This window comes from Myotis lucifugus, unplaced genomic scaffold (genome assembly GCF_000147115.1).
Source record: "Myotis lucifugus unplaced genomic scaffold, Myoluc2.0 scaffold_63, whole genome shotgun sequence".
In the NCBI taxonomy this organism is placed as follows: Eukaryota; Metazoa; Chordata; class Mammalia; order Chiroptera; family Vespertilionidae; genus Myotis; species Myotis lucifugus.
This window is the reverse complement of record NW_005871111.1, coordinates 2,940,022-2,963,406: the sequence shown is the minus strand read 5'-3', so window position 1 is coordinate 2,963,406 and position 23,385 is coordinate 2,940,022. Positions and strand designations below refer to the sequence as shown.

At 42.4% G+C, this 23,385-nt stretch overlaps 1 protein-coding gene across 1 annotated transcript in view; it reads right to left on the bottom strand.

Moving 5' to 3' along the window:
- The window catches only part of ROR1 (receptor tyrosine kinase like orphan receptor 1), a 164,215-nt gene that overhangs the window by 126,529 nt on the left and 14,301 nt on the right, over positions 1-23,385 (bottom strand). Inside the window, exons 3-4 of the mRNA XM_023754699.1 lie at positions 2,198-2,485; positions 1,514-1,544 (exon numbers count right to left, since the gene is read on the bottom strand). Coding sequence (XP_023610467.1) covers positions 1,514-1,544; positions 2,198-2,485 — 319 coding nt within the window. The remainder of the gene's footprint in view (positions 1-1,513; positions 1,545-2,197; positions 2,486-23,385) is intronic.

Sequence of the window (23,385 nt, the reverse complement as noted above, 5' to 3'; positions counted from 1 at the left end):
CTTGAAATGTACCCCCCAGAGATAAGGGGGAGCTTCTGTACTATCTTTGAGTAAAATTAAAAAACAGGTGAGATAGACTGGGTTCATCAGAAAGGTGGCAGCAAAATAAAACTTCCAAAAGAAAGGAACTTTCTGATGCAAATACAACAGGCAGAAAGTCCAGTGCTTAGTAACACAGGCAGATTAGTGAAAACCACATTAATCAACCTGGGATACAGATTATCAACCACATTTGAAACACAGATTAACAGGAACAAATAAGGTACCTGGGTGGGAAGCATTTTTACAGCGAGTAACAAAAGTTGTAATCTTTGTTTAAATAAGACTTCAAACGGATTCCACATATCAATCAATCGTGAGATCATTAAAAAAAAAAAAAAAGATTAACTTCAAGAAATGCAACGCAGAGTGACCAAAGTTCTGACCTATTTTAGATCAATCAAGGTTTTCTACCTGGGCAAGTAGAATGCAATTAGCACTTGGGTGATTTTAAAGATTTCTTTTACAGTTGCTTTTAACCAGCTGATAAAATAGCAGAACAGTGTGGCTGATGGCCAATGTTTATTTTTACCCATTACCTATTTTTATTAAAAATGGGATTGTGGGCCACTGGGCCCCCCGGCACACACACATATATTAAAATATCCCACATTGTAATTAGTGGCACAGAAGGGATTAGAGCAAATAAAGTGGCTATGTTTGCCACGGGTATAGTCTAGGTCAGACGTTTTGATGCTCTTGTGGCAGATACTGGTGAATTTTATTTCAGAAGTCTAAAAATATAAAAAATATTTTCTTGCAAAGCAAGAGCTTTAATAAATGAGTCCCCTCCTGCCAAATAAAAATACACATAAAAAAATACCTTAAGTGGACACTTGTGGAGCAAAAGAAGAAAATCCCTTGGCCAGAAAAATGGACAAATGCATCAACAATAGTGTCAGTGAAAGAAATTGGATCATTGGACTCTGTTAACAAGGGACTCAGAATAAATCAAACTTCATGTAACTCTCTACCCAGGCACAGGGCTTTCTTCCCCTGTGTGAGTCAGAACTTCGACCTTTGAGTTCTTTAAAGGGAATAAAAAATAAAGTGATCACCTAATGGTTGACCTGTTAAATGCCCAAAGCACATGCTTACAGAAACCTAGGATAGGCCCTTTTACACTAAAGGCCAGAGTATGAGTTCTTAAGACAGCACCGTATCACTTGTTGGCTTCATTTTACAAAACTCACTGTTGTAAATAATGTTAGATTAATTTTCGAATAGTAAATGTAAGTAGATTTTTGCTTTGATCATTCAGAATCAACACCACCACGCCTGAGAGTACTGCCAATGCTAGTCTCCTGTGAATCTTCATATCAGACACAAAGCAAAATGGAATGAGGGCAGGGCCAAACGGAATGAAATCTGGAAACACTGTGTGTTGGCCCAAGCAGCGGACAACACTGCCTTTGCCCTAGAAATCTCTGGAGAAACACTTAGACATAAGGAGGGAGGAGATAAAAGTACTCACGAGGATCCCGGACTTGCGGTGGGAGGGGGGCCTGAAGAAATGAAAGAAAAACAAAGGAAACTGTCAGGCTGAGTTACTGGCCCGCGGGCATGGGTGCAGGCAAACCCTGCGGATGAAAGTTCTCAAACCTCCTGAAGGGATACTTATTTTTCTGGGATTTCATATCTTGCTCCAGTCACGCTCCCTCCCCCCAACCACCTCTACAAAATAGCATACCGGTGAGAACTTGTCTATACCCCACGGTTGAGGGCAAATGCTAAGACAAGTGCTGAAAAATGAGTCCGTGGAGTAGGCGTCCTCGCAGGACGCAGGGAGTTTCCAGTGGGAGGCTGAGTGCTTGCACCCCGACACTGATTGCACCGGCAGGGGCCTTGGATGGCCCCTGGACAGAAAAGAGCACGTGCGCTGCCAACCTGCCCCACTTCCCTCTCACGGGCACAGAGGAGGGGCTGGGGGCTCAGCCCGATCTGGATTCTACTCCTGCTCTGGTGGTTACTTAGCTGGCAACCCTGAGCACGGTAGGTAACTACTGGGCCCTTCTGACTTATTTGTAAAATGGGTGCAATGGTGCCAGCGTTAGGGTTGCTGGGCACACAGGACATTCTCAGTATGTGCTCCCTGCCCCACTGGGGACCCCCATGGAGGTTGAAGGCCAAAGGCCCTCGCAGGTAGGAGGCTGCTTACCAAACTTGACGAACAGGACTCCGGTGGTAGAAACCACCTTCTTGCCGTTGGTCGCCACGCACTGGAAATAGCCCGTGTCGGTGGTGTCCAGATTTCGAATCCGCAGCCGAGAGCCATAGTTGGTCACCCGAAAGGAGATCCTGCGGGGCTCCTGGACCACAGGCGCGTCGTTTTTGAACCAGCGGATGGTGGGAGGCGGATTCCCAGAGACTTTGCAGTGCAGTTCAGCCGTCTGCCCCAGGGACGTGGTGATGTTATTCATGGGTTCATCGAGGGTCAGGTAAGAATCTGTGAGCACAGGGCGAAAGAGGCAGGTGAGAGGCGCAGGCAGCTGGAGAGCACCTCCAAGTACCCCAAATCCACAGCACGGTGCCCCAGCACCACAGAGAGACTGAACAGGAGCGGTATGGCGGAGACAGACGAGGCAGGAAAGCATCCATTTACCGGGACCCCATGACCATTAACAATCACTCACAGGGCCCGCTGCCTGGGAGGAAATGTGTTCCTAACCATGGTATAAACCCCAGTTTTCAAATGACTATACAGTACCCAAGGAGAAACGTACTTTCCAGGACAAGACAAAAGGAGCTTTTGTGTTGAGAGCATTAAAAAACAAAACAAAACTCATGATCCTTGTTACAGACTCAAACAATACAGTGAAGAAAAAGGAGTAAAATTCACCTAATATCTCCTCACCCCAAAATAACACCATTCTTAACATTGTGGCAAAGAGCCTTCCAGCTTGTCCACTTTTGATAAGAAAGAAAGCATGAAAAACTGGAAAAACAGAAGCAACATTATTTATAGTAAGTCACTTAATGTTGTGGATACATTCTGCAACTTTAAGAAAGACAACATATCACTAAACAAATTTTACCACAGGCTAATTGAGCTAAACAAGAGTTAAGTTCCCAAGGCATCTTATCAACATATAAATGAAACAATGTTGAATGAAATGAAGTTATTAGAGGACCTGCGTATATTCACATGGCACAAGATCAGGAAGATGTCAGAAATCTTCCACCAGTGATGACATAAAGGTTGTGAAAGCCAGGTCACTGGCAGGCAAAGTGACCAAGGAATGCATATTTCCATAATGTTACTTATATCAACTGTAACACATTACAATATGTAAAATTCTATGCATTTAATTTTTAGTTGAGAAATAATTTACATTCTAGGAAATATACAGATTTTAGTTATACAGTTCTCTGAGTACTGATAAATGCATGTACTCATGTAACCAACGTCCCTATCAAAATGTAGAACAGCCCTAGCTGATGTGGCTCAGTTGGTTGAGCATCATCTATTGCACTGAAAGGTCACCAGTTCGATTCTGGGTCAGGGCACATGCCTGGTAGGGGCCATACAGGAGGAAGCCAATCAATGTTTCTTGTTGATGTTTCTATCTCTCTCTCTTCCTTTCTCTCTCTCTCTAAAAATTAATAAAAACATATTTGGAAAAGATAGAGAACATCCTCAACATCCCAGAAAGTACCCCAAGATCCTTTGTAGTAATCCCTGCTCCCACCCACTCCTCTGCCCCCATTCCAGGCAACCACAACTCTGATTTCCTATCATCAAAGACTAATTTTTCCTGTTCTAAAATTTCAAATAAATGGAATCATAACATATGAATATTTTGCATTGGCTTCTTTTGAGTTTTACTACATTAAACGTTTTAATAATGAAAAAAATTTTATTTAAGCTTATCCTATATAATAAAGAAGTAATATGCAAATTGACCCTCATGCCTTTGCATCACAAGATGGCCACCCCCACGTCATCACAAGATGGCCACCCCCACATTGTCACAAGATGGCTGGCAGGGGAGGGCAGTTGAGGGCGATCAGGATGTCAGGGGAGGGCAGTTGGGGGCGATCGGGCTGGCAGGGGAGCAGTTAGGTGTCAATCAGGCTGGCAGGGGAGCAGTTAGGTGTCAATCAGGCTGGTAGGGGAGCGGTTAGGGGGTGATCAGGTTAGGGGCAATCAGGCAGGCAGGCAGGCGAGTGGTTAGGAGCCAGCAGTGGTTAGGAGCCAGCAGTCCTGGATTGTGAGAGGGATGTCTGACTGCTGGTTTAGGCCTGATCCCACAGGGGTCCCAGATTGGAGAGGGTGCAGGATGGGCTGAGACTTAGCCGGTGCACGAATTTTGTGCACTGGGCCTCTAGTTCTTTAATAATATAACATTTTAAACATCATACTGATATTAATTGTGGAATCCAGTTGCTGAGAAAATAACTAATTTTTTTTTAATTAATTTTAATTTTTAAAAATTGGTCTGTTTTTATGTATATGGATTTTCCTTTGATTTTGTTTTCCTGACTACCCATCCTAGGGTAGGTCCATACTGTACCTCCCATTGTTCTTCTGTCCTTTCTTAACCCCTAAACTGGGATGGCTTTTTAAGTGGCTGTCTGCTCTGCAGGACTACATGACCATAAGGGCAGGCATCTAGAATGTTTTGGTCATGACTGCAGGCTCAATCCACAGTAGGGGGCATGCAGGAGGCAGCCAATCAATATTCTGCTCTCACATCAATGTTTCTCTCTCCCTCTACCTTCCTCTCTCCCAAAAAATCAATAAAAATATTTTTAAAGCAACTCCCAGAAAATAATATAAGAGAAAACCTAGATGACCTTGAGTATGTTGATGACTTTTTAGATACGACACCAAAGACATGACCCATGAAATAAATAATTGATAAGCTAAACTTCATTAAAAACTTCTGCTCTTAAAAAGGCAATGCCAAGAGAATGAGAAGACAAGCCACAGGCTGGGAGAAGATAGTTGTAAAAGACACATCTGATAAAGGAGTGTTATCTAAAATATACAAAGAACTCTTAAAGCTCAATAATAGGCAAACAAACAACCTGATTTTTTTTAAAAAAAAAAGAACTTAACAGACACCTCATAAAAGAAGTTATAAAAATGGCAAATAAGCCTAGAAAAGATGCTCCACATCATATGTCATCAGGGAAATACAAATTAAGACAACAATGAGATACCACCAGACACCTATTAGAATGGCCACAATCCAGAACACTGACAATACCAAATGATGACCAAGACATGGTGGGAATGCAAAATGGCACAGCCACTTTGGAAGACAATTTGGCAGTTTCTTCCAAAACTAAACATATTCTTACCCTTTGATCCAGAAATATTTCTCTTTGTTATTTACCCAAAGGAGGTTAAAACTATGTTCACGCAAAACCCTACACACAGCTGTTTGTAGCTTTATTCATTTAACTGCCAAAACCTGCATGCAACCAAGATGTCCTTCAGTAGGTGAAAGGACAAACTCTAGTACATCCAGACAATAGAATATTATTCATCACTTAATAGTCATCATGAGTTATTAAGCCATGAAAAAACACGAAGGAAACTTAAATGCATATTACTAAGTGAAAGGAGCCAATCTGAAAGGGCTACATATTGTATAATTTCAACTACATGACATTCTGTTAAAGGCAAAATGATGAGGACAGTAAAAAGATCAGTAGTTTCCAAGGGGTGGGGGTGGAGGGGAGGTGGGATGAATAGTTGGAGCACAGAGGATTTTTTGGGGCAGTGAAAATATTCTGTCTGGTACTATAGTAGTGGGCACATATTATGCACATATTATTCTATACAACCCCAAGAGTGAGCAGTAATGGAAACTATGGTATTTGGGTGACGATGATGTGTCAATGTAGGTTCATAAATTCCAACAGATATACCATTCTGGTGGGTGATGCTGATAGTCGGGGAGGCGATGCATGTGTGGGGACAGGGAGTATATAGGAAATCTCTGTATCTTCCTTTTAATATTGCTGTGAAACTAGAACTATTAGAAAAGTCTATTTTTAAAAATCATTTCAACTGCAACATCCATGTTTTTGGACAGAAATTCTCAAACTTTTTAGTTTCAGGATGCCAATATACTCTTTAAAATATTGAATGCTTCAAAGAGATACGTTTTAAATATTTATTTACTAATTTATTGAAAAGTTAAAAGTTCATTACTTGTTAACATAAATATATATTTAGTGAAAAATACAATTGTAAGAAGAGTTGCATTGTTTTATATTGTTGTAAATCTATTATTGGGCTTAAAAGCAGACAGTTGCAGTCTCTTTTTTCTGCATTTAGTCTGTTGAGGTATGTCATTTTGGTTGAAGTGTATGAAAGAAATATGGCCTCTCACAGTTGGAAAAGGGGTGAGGTCTTTGAATAGCCTTTTCAGATAATTTAGGATATCCTTTTTTGATACTATGCCAAAATTCGACAAGTGGTAGTTCGTTGCAATGTGAAATCTGAAGCCATAGCAAAGAACTTTTCAAATTCATAATCTGTTACACTTAAGTGAATTGGCTTATCCTGCTCTTTAAAGATCTTTTACCCACCTATGATTTTGAAACACTATGCATTGCCCATTTAGAAAACATTGGCTCAATGAGTTATGTAGATCTTCCAAATATGGACACATGTGATCATACAATATAGAAAAACTGTACTCAATAGTATCACCACCAAGCTCTTCAGTAAAGATTGGCAAGCTGTCAAGCTCATGGTGGATGCTAAATGTTTTCCCAAATTTAATTTTTTATTGGAAGCTCAAATTTTATTGTTGGCAATTAACATCATTTCCTGTTTACTTAATATGGCAGGTTCATTTTGTTCATTTTCAAGAATATTCAAGAATAATGTCAGTCATTCAAGTAAAAAAATGAGCAGTTCAGCTCACAACTCAAACGCTTTTCTTTATGACAACTATAGTACTTCTGCAGTGAGTGGGAGTGCTTATGTACACCTCCCATTTCAACATGGGGAATATTAAAAACATGTACCGAAGGGTCAAGATAAAATCAAGTTAGTAATTTTTACTACTTCATCAAAGACCGTCTTAAGTATGGTTGGCTTTAAAAAAATGAAGTGCATGATGGTGGAGAATACGACTTCTAGCATAATTTGTTAGTTTGTTACCACTATCTTGATTTGTGCGAAGACGCCAGCACTTTTATCTACCATTGCTTTTGCACAGTTGGGATGGGTAAACTGTGGTTCAGAGGACCTATCCCAGACCTATCCCAGCTAGGAGAAGGCAAAGCCAGGGTCAGGATTCCAAGCTTAGTGCTCTTTCCATCATACTCCACAGCTGCCCTTTTGTTGTGTATGTAATAGGTTCAATTTCAAATCCAGTTGTTTGTGACTTAAGTGACGTTTTAATTCAAGTTGTTTATGACAAAGAAAAAAAAAATTGCTTTGATAGAAGAATGAAGTAAGTGGTATCAGTATGTCAGCATCCCACATTGCTTTGATATAAGAATGAAGGAAGTCATGCCAGGATGTCATCATTCAACATCTGTTGTCCTTGATAAGCAGTCAGCAGCAGAGCTGTGGAGGGGCCCCTGGGGGAGCATGGGAAGGACATGTGGAGAAGCAACAAGGGCAAGGGGACATTTAGACTATAAATACTGAGAGCTTGTGAGGACTGCTGGAGAGTTTTGGTTTGGGTGAAACCTAAAAACGCTCAGTAGACCCTTGGGAATTCGCTCCTGTCTTGGCAAGGCACTGCATGCAGACAGTGGTGATGAACCCTGCAGAAGCCTGGAGAAAGAGATCAGCAGCCTTCCAACACAGGCGTCTTTGTTCCCTAGCAATGTGCTCTAGGAACAGGGAACTTGTACTTTTGCACTGGCAGCTGGAAACCAGCTCTTTGGTTGGTTGCCTACTCTCCCCAGTGCCACCTCCTATAAAAAGGTGCACCTCATATTAAACTTGGACTTTATTCCTTCACTTCCCCTTGCCTGGAACAATAGTGTAATTAATCTGTCATTTGTTTGGAATATGTTATTTCTTTACTAGAGGACTGGTGCACAAAATTCTTGTACTCAGGGTGGGGGGTGGTGGTCCCTCAGCCGGGCCTGTGCCCTCTTGCAGTCCGGGAGCCCTTGGGGTATGTCCGACTGATGGCTTAGGCCCTCTCCATGGGGAGCGGGCCTAAGTCAGAAGTCGGACATAAGCCAACAGTCAGATATCCTTAGCGCTACTGCGGAGGCAGGAGAGGCTCCCACCACTGCTGCTGCACTTGCCAGCCATGAGCCCAGCTTCTGGCTGAGTGGCGCTCCCCCTGTGGGAGTGCACTGACCACCAGGGGGCAGCTCCTGTGTTGAGCATCTGTCCCATGGTGGTCAGTGTGCATCATAGTGACTGGTCATTCTGCCGGTGGGCCGAAACCAGCTCTCCAACAAACCAGCTCTCCAACAAACCCGAGGAGTCCTGGATAGTGAGAGGGCACAGGCCAGCCCAAGAAACTCCACTGGTGCACTATTGGGGCCAGGGAGGGACATGGGAGGTTGGCCAATTGAGGAGGGACCACGGGAGGGCTCCAGGGCATGTCTGGCCCGTCTCATTCAGTCCCAATTGGCTGGACCCCAACAGCAAGCTAACCTACCAGTAGGAGTATCTTCCCCCTGGTGGTCAGTGCACGTCATAGCGAGCAGTTGAGCCACCTTAGCATATCATTAGCATATTATGCTTTGATTGGTTGAATGGCCAATGGGACGGCCAGACACTTAGCATATTAGGCTTTTATTATATAGGATTTTGCTCATTAAGAGATATTATCCTGTATGCTATCAGCTTGTAAAATTATTATAATCCCCACAGCAAATCTGTGCTAAATTACAAGCAAAGACAACCAACTGTGTCTGAGCATAACTTTTGCTGCCTCCCACAAAACAAAAAACAAAACACCTTCTCTGCTCCTCTCAGTGCTAGTCTAGTGTGAGGCTCTCAGAACAAAATTGTTTAGTCCTGAGCACCATAAGCCAGAGAGAGGCTTGTATGACCTGTTTTCTATTTCTGAATAAGCAGCTTCGGATTTGGGAGTAATCCTAAGTGATTGTGGTAGATCTGGGCAAACATTTGGGACTTAATAAAAAGAGACTTGATATTTTTATAATGTAGAAAAATGAAATGACAGTATTCTTTCACTGCTACCATCTTCTCCATTACCTACAGAAAGTGATGATGATGATGGCTAACATTTTTTGAGCACTTATGAGGTACCAGACACCATTCTAAGTGCCTTGTACGTATTAATTTATTTAATCTTGAAAACAATCCTATGAGTTAGATACTATCATTACCCTCACTTTCGAGATAAGGAAAGGAGATGCAGAGAGATTAAGTGATTGCCCAAAGTCATGCAGCTAGAAAGTGGCAGAGCCAGGACCCAGACCCAGACCTGTAGACACAAAAGACCGTACTGTTAGCCAGTGCACTGCTTCCCTATAAACCCAGACTGTCTCTCATTGTCCACCACCACCTCTAACCAGAACTACAGAATAGCCTTGCTCTCTTTATGAGTCCTTCCAGCACGTGACAATACCCGCTGGTGCTAAGAACAACTAAATCACTACTAGTCACATATGACGTAACTGGAAGTCATCATCGAGAATGAGCTTTTTAAATACAGCCCAGGCAACGTTCATACTGACGCTTAATCAACCTAAAAAGTGAACTGTGAGAAAAAAGAAGTTTATGAGCGCTCTGGGAATTGAGACTCTATTTCCTCTTTTTTTCCTTTTTGTATTTTCCTCAGCACTCCATGTGTTATTGGGAACTTCATAGGCATTTAATAAATGCTGGTTGATTAAGTAAATGGAAGGCTCAAGTGTATTTTGGGCAAATGAGCTTCGGCGACACCCCATTTATTACTTACTCGTTTGACAAGACGTCACATCTACAAATCCCTCCCAACATTTATTACTTAATTTTCAAAGTGCCCTCCCACTCTCCTCAGGGAGAGAGGCGGGGCCAAGAGTTATATTCCCGTTTTGACAGGTGAGAGAAACTGAGATATAAAGAGTTTAACAGTCCTTTGCCATGGCAACCCAGCCAGTCAGCCGGGGAGCCAGTTACAATTAGGCTCAGGGCCTGGGTCTCAGTATCAAAGAGGAGCATGCCAAAATCCTCGTCTCCTACAGGACCGATCCCTTTCAGAGGAGGGAGGAGGTTCCCGACATGAAATAAAATGCTTAGCTAAACATAAAGGAAGGCTGCCAAACACAGTTAGGTCATCACATTTGACTTTGAGAGAACATTCTGTTCACGCTATCAACCTGCATTCACTTTCAGCACACTTCACCATAAATACTTCTGACTCACTATCTCGGGAAATATTTTTTATCTTAATAAACTCAATGCAAAACGTAATCTAAATCAGCTTGTGCATTCTTGAGCCTGAGCCACAAGCTGCATTTAATAAAAATCAGTGGAAATAGCAAGGGACTTCTGAATAACCACAGTTTGTTATCTGACGTGGGGCTGCTGGGAAGTTCTGAACACACGGAGAGCAGGTCAGTAAGCTGAAGGTATGGAGAGAGCCTGAGGCCACTGGGTGACCCCACTTGTTGGACCTTAGTTCCCACTGGCACTATTCATGTTAATGGAGGCAGCAGGGGCATTAAGAACATAGTTCTGAAATTGGACAGCTTGGCTTCATATCTGAGTACCATCTTTCACTTGCTGTTATTTAACATCTCCAAGTCTCATTTTCCTCAACCACAACATTTATATATATAAAACCCTAATATGCAAATAGACCGAATGGCAGAACAACTGAACAACCGGTCGCTATGACGTGCACTGACCACCAGGGGGCGGGCAAGGACCATGGCGGGCGTTAGCAGCAGGCCACAGAGCATGGAACATGGTGGGCATCGGCTGCGGCGGGATGGTGGAGCAGGTCAGCAGGGGTGCCAGACCAAGGCAGGGCGCTGGTCGCTGTCATCCGGGCGAGCCTCTGGTGGTTACTGAAAATTCTTTGCTTTCGTGCACCACAGTCCCACCCGGCACTCGCACCTGCTGCCAGTGCCAGCCCTGCTCGCACCTGCTGCCAGCGCCTAGCACCAGTCCAATCGCCCCTGAGGGCTTCTCCACCTCCCCCTGCTCCTGAGGTGCAATCGTGGCAGCAGCTGCCGCTTGCACTTGCTGACGGTATCGGCCCCAACTGCTCCGTGCCATCAGTGGGTGCGAGCGGGGCCAGGGCTGTCAGTGTGTGGGAGCGGTGGTGGGAGTGGGTTTGCCGGTAGAGAGGGGACTGGGGACTGTGGAGGAGGGGTCGGGCAGGGGCGCAATGATGGGCCAAGACCCGCCCCTGTGCCCACCATAGCCTCATGGCCCATAGTTCCTTTCAAGGTGCACAAATTCATGCACTGGGCCTCTAGTGAGTTAATAATTATAAGTACCCAGTAGTGATGTTGTAAGGTTAAATAAGATAGCTCATCCTTGGAACCTCAAAGCATTCACTACAGGGAGTTATAATAAGCTAGAGCCAGAGATTCTCAACCCTCCTTGAACATCACTATCGTCTGGGGAATAAACAAAACAAAACACTGATACCTGGGATCCTAATTTAATTGACCCTGGGTGCAGTTCAGGATAAGCACCGATTCTTGCCTGGCTTCCTGTTGAGCCCAACTTTTATTGCTAAAAAATCTCTAGGAGGATTTTCCACTACAATCCCCATTGTTCAGAAGCAGAAATCAAGTCTGAGTCGTTAAGCATGTTGCCTAAGGTCATATTAGTGATAAAGAGTGGAACCACTTCCCCAAATCAAACTTCTGCCTTGAACTCCCCAGTTTTGAACCTATGTCCTTAATTAAGTAGAGAGATGGCTCGATGAAAGTAAACATTTCCTGGTTGGGCAAAGCTGTCATGGGCATCCCATAAACATCAAAAGAAACGAAGTGCTGTGTTGTGCTGGGCTGGGTCCTGGCCTCACACTCACATTTTCTTGAGAGCTCAAGTCCTAATGTGCCAAGCTGAGCTCAGGATGGTGACCTCTGAGTAACAAGAGTGGGTTTAAATTGTGTCCACAGGACCAAAGACAACAAACAGTCAATAATGTAGCTCCTTTTTGGGGAGGAAGCGCACATACATCAGAAAGGGTTCGGCAAATGTGCACTTGGAGCAAACCCCCTATAAATCTGGATTAATGGGCAAAGACAACTGCCTTTGTAGGTCTTTCCTTAGGAAGCACAGTAAGTACACATAGCAACACAAAGGAGTTTAAGAAAACTTCGCTAGCTAGAGACTTGTTTTAATGAATAGGTCATTTTTATAAGTAGGCCAATTGTATGTAAATGGACTCTTAAAAGCTCAGGGAAATTAGTTTTTCCTTCTAAGTAGTTAAGATCTACAGAGTGGCTGACCTTCAACATTCAGATTGCTTTGAGTTCCTGCTATAATTAATAAAGGTAGGAGAGGGGGAAAAATGTGTTGAACACTGACTCCATCAGTCAGTTACATATATTACTGCATTTTAACCTTTCTAGAAACTCTGTGATGTATCCCTATTTTAAGGAAGATGCCCGGGCTTATAGAGGTTTTAGCATAGCTAGGCTCATCGTGGCTGGGATTGGAACCCAGTTCTACCCGACACCCATCCCAACTTGTCCCTTCTCAATCTACTATTTTATACCTTGCTGTCATTAAGAACTTCTTCCATGAGCAACTCACCTGAAACTATCCAGATGACCTTTACCAGCCCTTATTTTTACTCCAAGAGCAGGTTATCTAATTGGATCACTGGCATTTGCCAACAAGGTTATTCAGGAACCTTTTTTCTAGTTATAAACTTTTGTGATTTATTTCAGTATCCAATTTATTAACATTTTTTTAACTGTTTTTACTATTTGGTATCATTTTGTTACTTCACGTTTATCATGTGTGCATGTGTCATTTAAATTTAGTCATAATAAGAATACAGTAGTCCCCTCTGATCCGTGGTTTTGCTTTCTACAGTTTCAGTTACTTGTGGTCAACTGTGGTCTGAAAAAATTAAATGGAAAATTACAGAAACAAACTCACAAATTTTAAATTGTGCACCACTCTGAGTAGTGTGATGAAATCTCATGCCACCCTGCTCAGTCCCACCCAGGACGGGAATCATTCCTTTGTGTAGTGTATTCGTGCTATATGCGCTAACCACCCCCGGTAGTCACTTAGTCACCCCCTTGGTTATCAGTACTGTTGCAATATTGCTGCAGTACTGCAGTGCTTATGTTCAAATAACCCTTATTTTACTTAATAATGGCCCAAGGCACAAGAGTGGTGGTGCTGGCAATTCAGATATGTTAAAAAGTAACCTTAAAGTGCTTCCTTTAAGTGAAAAAGGTATGTAGGTTCAGGAAAAAGCATTATATATGTATGGTCCAGTACTACCTGCAGTTTCCGGTATCCATGTATTGGAACATACCCTCCATGTTTAAGGGGGGATTACTGTATTTAGAAATTATGAGCAGAAACTCACCCATCAGGATAATGACTTGATTTTGACATAAAATTCTTGAAAATAAAATTCAAAAGGACACAGATTGGCATGAAAACTGGTCCCCGCATCTTAGAGAAATATTTCCAAACTTATTTCTGACTCCCTTGATCTTCACCCATCCTAACTTTATAATGATTTTTTTTTTCACAAAGCCACCATCTTTAGCTGAATACTAGTCTGATGAGTAAATCCATGGGCCTATATTCTTGATAGAGGGTATATCTACCTTTGAAGGAGTCACTTCCCAACCCTGGAAAATCTAGCCAAATAAGACCAGAAAAAGCACAAGCTAGTACTTTGCTTCACTATAACGCAGTAAGGTTCTAACTTAAAAACAACAAAAAAGCAACACTTTTGACTCTTGGGCTGAGGCCCTGCATGCCACACTGCAACCTGAAAACTGCATTCTCCCCCTTTATGGTTGAGTTATAAGCCTTTGTAAAATGCTGACAGACCTTAACTATAGCGGGACAGGATGAGTGGGTTTGCATAATGAACTTTTAAATGACTGGAGATAATATCTAGAAGGCCAAGCCTGAGATACATTTCTGGTTTGGGCTGTGGGCCAACGCAAACAGAACACATCATAAGTCATCGCTGTGATTTCAATACTGAGGATAGGAGACGCCTCAGCATCAGCATGATGCGTGATGCTCACTAGAGAAGCCCGTGGATGCTTCTGCCTCATGCAAAGGTAACAGTTGTGCTTTCAGCCCTGCTCAGGGAGTCTGGTGCGAGGAAGAACCAAGCTACACTCAGGGCCTTCAAAGAAGTCACTGTGTATTTTCACTATCCTGTCCTGACTCCGTGAGGCAGCGGCTTTTGTCCAGTCATAATAAATTCTCGAGTGTTTGATGCTCTAAATGGAGCCCAGTGGCTTTCAAAAGACAAGTTTGCCATTCTGGCCAAGGAATGTCTATGCCTATAGGGACCACAGAGTTCCACATCTCAGTTTTCTAAAGTCACATCTTGATTGAACGGGAAACAAATCCCTTTGTGCGCCAATCAGCATTCCAACTTGATTTCACTGAGCCCAACATTCCAGTTCAGCTTTTCCCAGAATATAAACTTCAGGAAACATGCAAGGGCACACACACCAGTCTTTTCTCTCATCTCCATTCACTGTGCAAGATTTGTGTTTTGAAATTTGAAAGAATCTGCTGACTTGGCCACACCTCAGATCTCCCAGTAGCGGGGTAATGCATGGGAGAAATCCTTGTTACCTGAATATTCTGTTATGAACGGGGTGGTTCTGTCCTCAAATTTTAAACCAAATTCCTCAAAAATTAGACATTATTTTTTGTCTAAAAACGCTACTGGTTTTTCAAGAACACAGAAAAGTATTGAGTAATTTGGAGATGACAACTGAAGTGGATACTATTTTCTTGGCAGCAAGAGGCAACAATCAAACACACAAGACTGTGACCAGGCCTTTTTCATCGTTACAGCACCTTAAACCTAGCACAGGTTTGCTGTGGACAGATGCGCAAAATGTTTAACGAATAAAAGAGCAAACAGATTTATGTGCCTGTGCTGAAAGGTCTTGCATCCTGGCTATGGAATAAAACATGTAAAGAAACAATCATTATGAGCTGGGTATATTCAGGGTGACAGAGGACATGTAACCCGCTTCTAAACCTGGGGTAACAGAGAAGGACTTGCAAAGGACGTGACACTTAGCAATTCATGGGACTTTTGCAAAAGAGGAAATATGGTCTCTATCCTTCAGGAACGCCTTAAGATCTTGAAGAAAGGAGGAGATATTCCAGAATCTAATTTGAAAGTACAAGTCAGAGTGAGAGTCAAAGCTAAGTGTGTGGTCAAGAGGTTGAGTGTTGAAGGAGTTTGGGAGAGAGATCCAAATGGGCAGGCCAGGGTTAGTGCACAGCCATGGCGGGTGGGGCGGGGGGAGCAGTCCTCTGCCTTTTATCAGGCAGAGTGGGCAAGACCCAGAGCAGAGTGGAGAAGGAGAGAAAGCCCAGACTTCCTGTCCTCTTGCTGGAATGCACAGGCATTTCGGGGAGGGGGGGAATAGAGAGGAGCGGAAAACAGAAGAATAGTAAGAAAATACACCTGTGCAGACATTGGAAGAGCTGAGCTAGAGCTGGGCTTCAGGAAATGTGAGCTGACCCAGCAGGGCAGGGAGGATAGGGCTGGGAGGAACTGTGATGGGGAGGAGGATTTGCTGGGGCTCCGAGCTTGGATCCCTATCTCTTCATCCCCAATTAGGTCTGACCTCAGGAATCCAGGGAAAAGCAGACACACGAGATCACAATTCCCATTTGAGATTCTAGGGAGTGAAATACATTCTTTAGAATAGCATCCATTTACTGAAGACACACATTGTGGTAGATTCTGTGCTAGGAAGTAAAAGTGATTCAGACATAGTCCTTGATTATAAAGGGCTCCCAAAGGAGACAGCATATGAAAGGATTATCACAGATAGTAGAAAAGAGTGTCACGAGAGACACAGAGACTATATGAGCATACTCTGGGAGATTCAGATGAACTTGCTCTGATGATGGGCTAGCCAAGGGGCCTTCAGAGGGGGAATCCCATGGAATGAAATGAAAATAAGCATAAAGATTTTTGATCCTACCACACAGTTTGTAAAAAAAAATAGAAAGCACAGGCCCTGGCCATTATGGCTTAGTTGGTTGGGCATCATCCCATTCACCAAAAGGTGGCTGGCTTCATTCCTGGTCAGAGCACATGATGGGTTGTGGGCTTGGTCTCAATGTTCCACTCTCACATTGATGTTTCCCTTTTTCTCTCCCCATCCCTTCATCTCTCTCTAAAAAAAAATCAATAAAAATATTAAAAAACAAAACAAAACATCTGACTGCAGCCACATGAAAGACCCTGAGCAAGAACCATCTAGTGGAGTCTAGTTAACTCCCAGAACCTGGAGAGATAATAAGTGAATGGTTGAAGCCACTGAGTTTAGAGTGGTTTGTTAACTACAATAGAGAATCGATACACAGAAAGCACATATTTTAAGACCTGTCATATAGCAGGAACTTGTTCTCTATGTATTTATTGGGTGGGTAAATAGATGGATAGCAGTCACTAGGGAGTCAGCCTAGAAAGAGCACTGGCTGCCCTGAGGACTGGCTGTGTGACCCTAGGTAATCACTTCGCATCTATAGTCTGCATTTCCTCATCTGTCTGATGAGAGGACAGAACTAAGAGATCTCTGAGGTTCATTCCCAACTCAAACCTCCCTGGGCACTGAAGAGTAACTATGAACATCCATGTATTTGTTTATGTGACCATCTCTGTAATCAGCCTGTCAAGACTCTGATCACATGTAAAAGCTTACAGGAGCTAACTCAAGCTGTGTAAGAAGGTGAGGAGGGATGGGCGAGGTGAGTGGGGAATTTAACAAAGGATGGAAAGGTTTTCTCATGCCGCCTGGCAAGGAGTCGGGCCAGGCCTTCAGAGGAACAGGAACCGAGACTGGAAAGCTGCTGGGAACCAGGTCCAGATGCTCCCTCCACCCCCAATCTCTAGATTCTCGCTAGGAATCTGCTCTGCTTAAATAAACCTCCTTTCTCTGCACTCTCTGCAAACCAAATTTCCCGAGTTCTCTGCATTCCCAGCAGAGGGTGATTATTCTACGGCCCCCATGTTGACCTGATGGCAGTACCAGCAATTCACACACACTGACTGGCTGTCTCTGAGTCCCAATTCCAAATTCCCAGGACAGACACGCTGACCCAATGAGAGTCAGGTATCCACCCCTGGTCCAATCAGCTCTCCTCAGAGTGGCAGGGCTCCAAATATAAACACGGCCTCGATTATTAGACATCAGGGGTTATTGTATGCAGGCAGCCTCCCTGAAAGTTGTCTATTACAAAGTCCAAGAAAATGAAGTAATCACTGCATAGATTATTGATAATGATGAGAATTCTCCAACTTAAGCTCCTCCGTCTTCATGTGCACTAAAATCCTTTCCAAAGTCACTGCAAAAACTAACAAATTTTAGAATAAAAGTGAGTTTTTACACTCATTTAGGTTCCGCACAATTGTCATTGTTTTCTAGAGCCTTTAGGATAACCCTGTGAAGGTTATGACAATGCTGGCTGGTGAGGGCACCTCAATCTCTGGTTACCAGATCATGCTAGGCTGCCTCCTTCCTGGCCACTTTATTAGAAGATGCGATTTGAAGACCATAAACTAATGTATCCACTGAATTCCAACACCAATTACTGAGAGCTATTGAGGATCTGGGTATCGCTTTGGAAGCCACCCTATTTATGGATGGCCCAGCAAGAGAATCAAGGCAAGCCATTAGGGAGATTCCACAGAAATGTAGGTGCCTCAAGATTAATGCTACTGAATAAAGGAGAAGCAGTTATTTTTGACATGTTGACAATCACTTTAGGACCTGGTTCTTATTAGCCCCATTTTGCCTTTTAAAAGGTTTCCTTTCTTTTTCCTTTTCTTTCCTATCTTTCTTTTACTTTTATTCTTTTTTTTTTGTACTGAAAATGTCCAGAAATTTGCAACAGAAACTTACAATAAAACACAACCCCTGACCCTCTGATCTATCAATCTTACAAATAAAAAAAAATACGTAGAAAAGCCTAGAAGAAGGTATGTCTTGGTAGTTACCTGATATCAGTTGCTGTGTTGGTCATAACCTTATACAGTGGGGCCTTGACTTACGAGTGTCCCAACTAACGAGTTTTTCAAGATACCAGCCGTCTCTCGGCCGATTTTTTGCTTTGAGTTGTGAGCTAAAATTCGGGTTATGAGCCAGCTTCAGATACCCCACCACTAGTTGGCGCAGCGAACGTCACAGTGAACGCCACATCAGCCCAGCATTACGTGTCTCACTCGTTCACTTTATGATTTGACATACGAGTAATTTGAGTTACGAGCTCCGTCACGGAACGAATTAAACTCGTAAGTCAAGGCCCCACTGTAATTGCTTTTTGAGAACTGGAGTAGAATGAAGAGAACAGGAAAATGCAACAAAAGAGCATGTGTGTGTGTGTGTGTGTGTGTGTGTGTGTGTGTATACGCGCGCATGTGCATGTGTGAAAGAGAACTCGAGAACTCATTTGGCTGTAAATGCTTTAAAATCTTACATATGCCAACAGGACACCCTCTTGCATATTTTTGTTCCAATCATTCCATTTTGCAAGCTGCATTATTCACAAATGAGACATTCAAGAAACACCAATTCTGAAATAAAAACGTGCACACCACCAGTGGAAAAGCAAACAAAAGCAGCTAATGTACTGTGGCTAAAAAAATTTTCAAACAAAGTGGCAGTAATTTACTGCCCTTGCTCTTAGCTGGACCGCATGAACATAATCAGAACCCCCAGGACTGATGGGAAAGTGTGATTTACAGTAAGTCTCAGGATAATAAAAGAAAATGAAAAAGCAAATTGCGCATGAACATGAAAGCTGTATTTCTTCTGCTTTCAGCAACTGAATCAAATTTCCAGCCAGAATTTCAGAGAGAAACTTAGAAGTCCCTCAAGAAGCAAGCTCTGAGCCAACCAGCAGCCACACGTGGACACTTCCCTGGCAGCTTGAATGACATAATTAATATTTGGAGATGACAGTGATTAGAAAGACACACACTACGCCATCTATGTGAGTAGCAGTAAAGAGGTAGGCAGAGCTGGAATTGAGTCTTGGCTATGTCACTTCTAATCCAGCATCTTCCAGCAGATTATTTAACATCTAGAAGCTCTCGTAATACCTGCTGAGTCAGACTGTTAGGTTGATTAAATAAGATAAAGTATCTAAAGCCCTTTGAAGGCTATTTAGTACATGCTAGTCTCAATAAATTATAAATTATACACTTTCATAAATAAGTTAGTATAGTCAAGGCACTTAGAATAGTATCTGGTACATAGTCAACTCCTATATAAATGTTTGTCAGTATTATTACTGTACAATAAAATCTTAGTTAATAGAATTTAGACAGTAGGGTGGCTAAGTTAATTTATTCTCATGGTAAAAACCTCCTCCAAACCACGTCAGTGCTCAAAGTCATTGAAAATTCTTCTAAACTATATTAGTCTAGCCCTGGCTGGTATGGCTCAGCTGGTTAGAGCATCGAACTGTGTACCAAGAAGTCACAGGTTCCATTACCAGTCAGGCCATATGCCTGGGTTTCGGGTTCACTCCCTGGTCGGAGTGTGTACGGGAGGCAACCAGAAACCAATTTTCTCTCTCTTTCTCATTCTCTTTTCCTCTGCCTTCCTCTCTCTTTAAAATCAGTGGAAACATATCCTCAGATGAGGATTAAAAAATAATAAAATAAAATATATTCTTTTACTTTCCAGGGTTAGTAAGAATAATAGGTTAAGTATCAATCTAAGACTTTTTACAAAAGTGGACCTTGCTTGGCTCCAAGAACACAAATCAGAAGCCGTGGGTTCTAGTAACAACTCTTTGATCTATCAGCTGTGTCATGTGGAGCCTCAGTTTACTCATCTGTACAATAAGGACAGGGATGCTTGTCATGCCCTTCTCATGATAGTTTTGGTAACTATCAAACACAATCATGCATGTAAAATTTCTTTAAAAACAAAAAAAATGCAAGGCAAATAAAAGATAGTATAAATGTGTTACTACTATTCTTTAGGGCACCATAGCCTATTTCTAGGGATGCATACACACAAGGGTATGGAACTTCCAGATTGTACCAAAGATAGTGCTTTTTTATTATGGTAAACTATACATAACATAAAACTTACCATTTTAAACTATTTTTACTAGTAAGTGTACATTTCAGTGGCATTAAGTACATTCACAATGGGCAACCATCACCACCATTGGTCCACAGAATGTTTTTCATCTTCCTAAACTAAGACACAGTACCCATCAAACATCTCCCCGTTATCCCATTCTACTTCATCTCTATCAATTTGACTATTTGAGATACTTCATATAAGAGGACTCATATAGGATATTGCTTTTTCAATAAATCCCTTATTTATTTTCTTACCTTTTCTATCTTTGTCTTTATAACTTGAGTGCAGAAAACAATGGCAGATAATTATTTGAGGATTTCCTTTTGTGGGTTCCAGATCCTTGAGGTCTGTGACAGAACTGTGAGTAAGGACTGGACACACCAACCCGATAGCATCCTCCAAGCCCTGAGGGGGCTGATGCCTCAGCCTGACCTTGATTGCAAATGTGGAAGACTTCTCAGAAGCTGTGATGTTTTAAGGCTATGCAATGAGGACCAGGGAATGGGGTCTGGTTACATTTCTACCATGAAAGCACTGTTTGATATTGAGTGAATCCGTCTCCTCTCTGAGTCGTGTCAGTTAAACTTGAGGCCAACTGTGTTAAATGATCCCACAGCAGTATCAACGTCACACTCATGTTTTGATGGCATTTCTACTCTGCAAGATACAGATTTCATTCTCTCCCTCTATTTCCATCTCCACCCAAGAACAACACATTTTGTACACTAGAAATGGAAGGAATATATCTATGATATATTTTCTGGGAAAATAAAGTAGGATGAATGAAAAACTGGAAAAACAAACAAACAAACAAACAAACGAAACTAAACTGGTTTTAGATATTCCTGGCAGGTCATTTGGTGATTCATCTCTCCTCTGACTGGAGGGAGGAGCGGGGCGGGGGGCAGAGTGGAGAGGAGTTTCATAGCACATGCCAAAATGTTATTTAAAACACACACATACCCAGGAACAGAGGCTTTGCTCAAATTCAAGGCAATGACTTCACAACTGGAAAGAGAGATACTGAATTAAAGAAACCATATGAATTGTGAAAATAGAGCTACTCAATCATTTTGCATTATCTCTACATTACACCACCATGTACACCAGCTCTAGGATTCTAAGGCCCTGTTGAGTACAGAAAACAGTGTAGCCAAATATAAGATGTCATAGATGAAAAGAGTTATGTATTTGGAATGAGCAACTACCCTTATCATCCAGGAACTTCGCAACTTGGATGCATTTTATATGAGGAGACGCTTCTGGTCTGATAAGAGCCTGGCTCTGGGCAGAAGAACAAGATGACCCAAATTCTTACAGCGGAGACACTTTCACACATGAATTACCAAAGAAAAATGGCAGCTGCTTCAGAACACTGGCTGCCTGCCCCAGGAGCTGGCCCTCGGGGTGCTCTCAGTCTGCAGGGCCCATTTTCAGCATGGATTGCAATCAGGACAGCAGGCCTAAGTACCTCATCCATCTGACTTCTAGAGCCAGGTGACAAGTTAGGCATATTATCGCTTTTCCCCCCAGATAGAGTAGCTCTTGTTTGAAAACTATAGCCCCTATTGGCTAGGATAAAGTCAATTTTATGAGTATGGATATTTCCAAAACTGTGTCCTCCAAACAGTTTTGTAAATATGATGAGACCAATGATACATGAAATACTGTAATGATAATTTGTAGTACTCTTAATTAAGAGTTTTATGATATACTGGAGGCCCGATACACGAAATCCATGCAATAGTAGGCCTTCCTTCCCCGGGCTGCTGGCACCAGCTTCCCTCTGGCACAGGACCCGGGCTTCCCTCACAGTCCAGGCTTCATCCGGTCTAATTAGCATATTATGCTTTTATTATTATAGATTTTTTTTCCACAAAAAGATGACAGAAGATAGGTCTATTTCCATTAAACTGATGTCAGAGACTGAAAATTTCTGAGTCATAGGATTTTAGAGACAGAAAAAAACTTCAAGTATTAGCTAAACCAACACCCTAGCGCATTCCTGGTATAGAATTCCTGAGAAAGGTCAGGCAGTCTGGAGAGGGAGATTGCATCCTCATGAAGGAACAGGCGAGGGGGAGAGACTATGTGAAATTACACTAGGTCTTCGGCCTTTTGGAATTTTGGTTTCTTCATCTGTAAAAGAGGGAACTATGTTATAAACTATGTGGGAGTAGAAATAATGTGTGTACAGCAGCAGTGTTCAGCTCTTGGTTATCAGTAAGTATTAGTTTTTTTTAAAAAAAATCTTTTTGTTGATTTTTAGAGAGAGGAAGGGAGAGGGATAAAGGGATAGGAATATGTATGAAAGAGGAACATCATCGATCAGCTGCCTCCTGCACGCTCCCTACTGAGGATTGGGCCCACACCCTGGCATGTGCCCTGACTGTGAATTGAACCAGCAACCTCTTAATTCCTGGGTCGATGTTCAACCACAGAGCCACACCGGCTGGGCCCCTTTTAGTTTGTTTAATTAAAAAGGTCTTCCATATATTGGGCTGAAATCTGCTTCTTTGTAACTTTTACCTGGTGACCTCAATTCAAATGTCTCATGGAACCATTTTTTCTTTCTTTTATAAGGCATCGCTTCTAATACTTGGGCACAGTCATGAGGCTTTCTACAGCCTTTTCTTCTCCAGCTTAAACCTACCAAATTGCCTTCACTATTCCTTAGAACTAATGAATAACACAAGTCATACCTTTAGGGAGTACCAATAGAAATTGGAGGCAGACAAACTGGGAGCATATTAAGGCAGGATACCTACTTTCGAGGAGCCTAAATGTATAACACAGTCTGGGCAAAACTGGGGCTAAATCAAAATAAAATTAAAGTATTATCACTGTGTAGGAGAAAGAGTAATTAAGTTTGATTGGAAAATCAGAGAAGGCTTCATGGGAGGTGACATTTGAGTTGGATATTCAAGAACTGGAAGGATTTTGAAGGGTTAAAAACTTATGCTGGGGGAATAGCATAGACAAAAGCATGTCAAAGTGAAAATGTATGAAATGTTCCCTGGCCAGTGTGGCTCAGTTGATTGGGTGGGTGTCGTCCCATGCACCAGGAGGTTCCTGGTTTGATTCCCGGTCAAAGCACATGCCTGGGTTTTGAGCTTGATCCCAGTAAGGGGAGTGCATGCA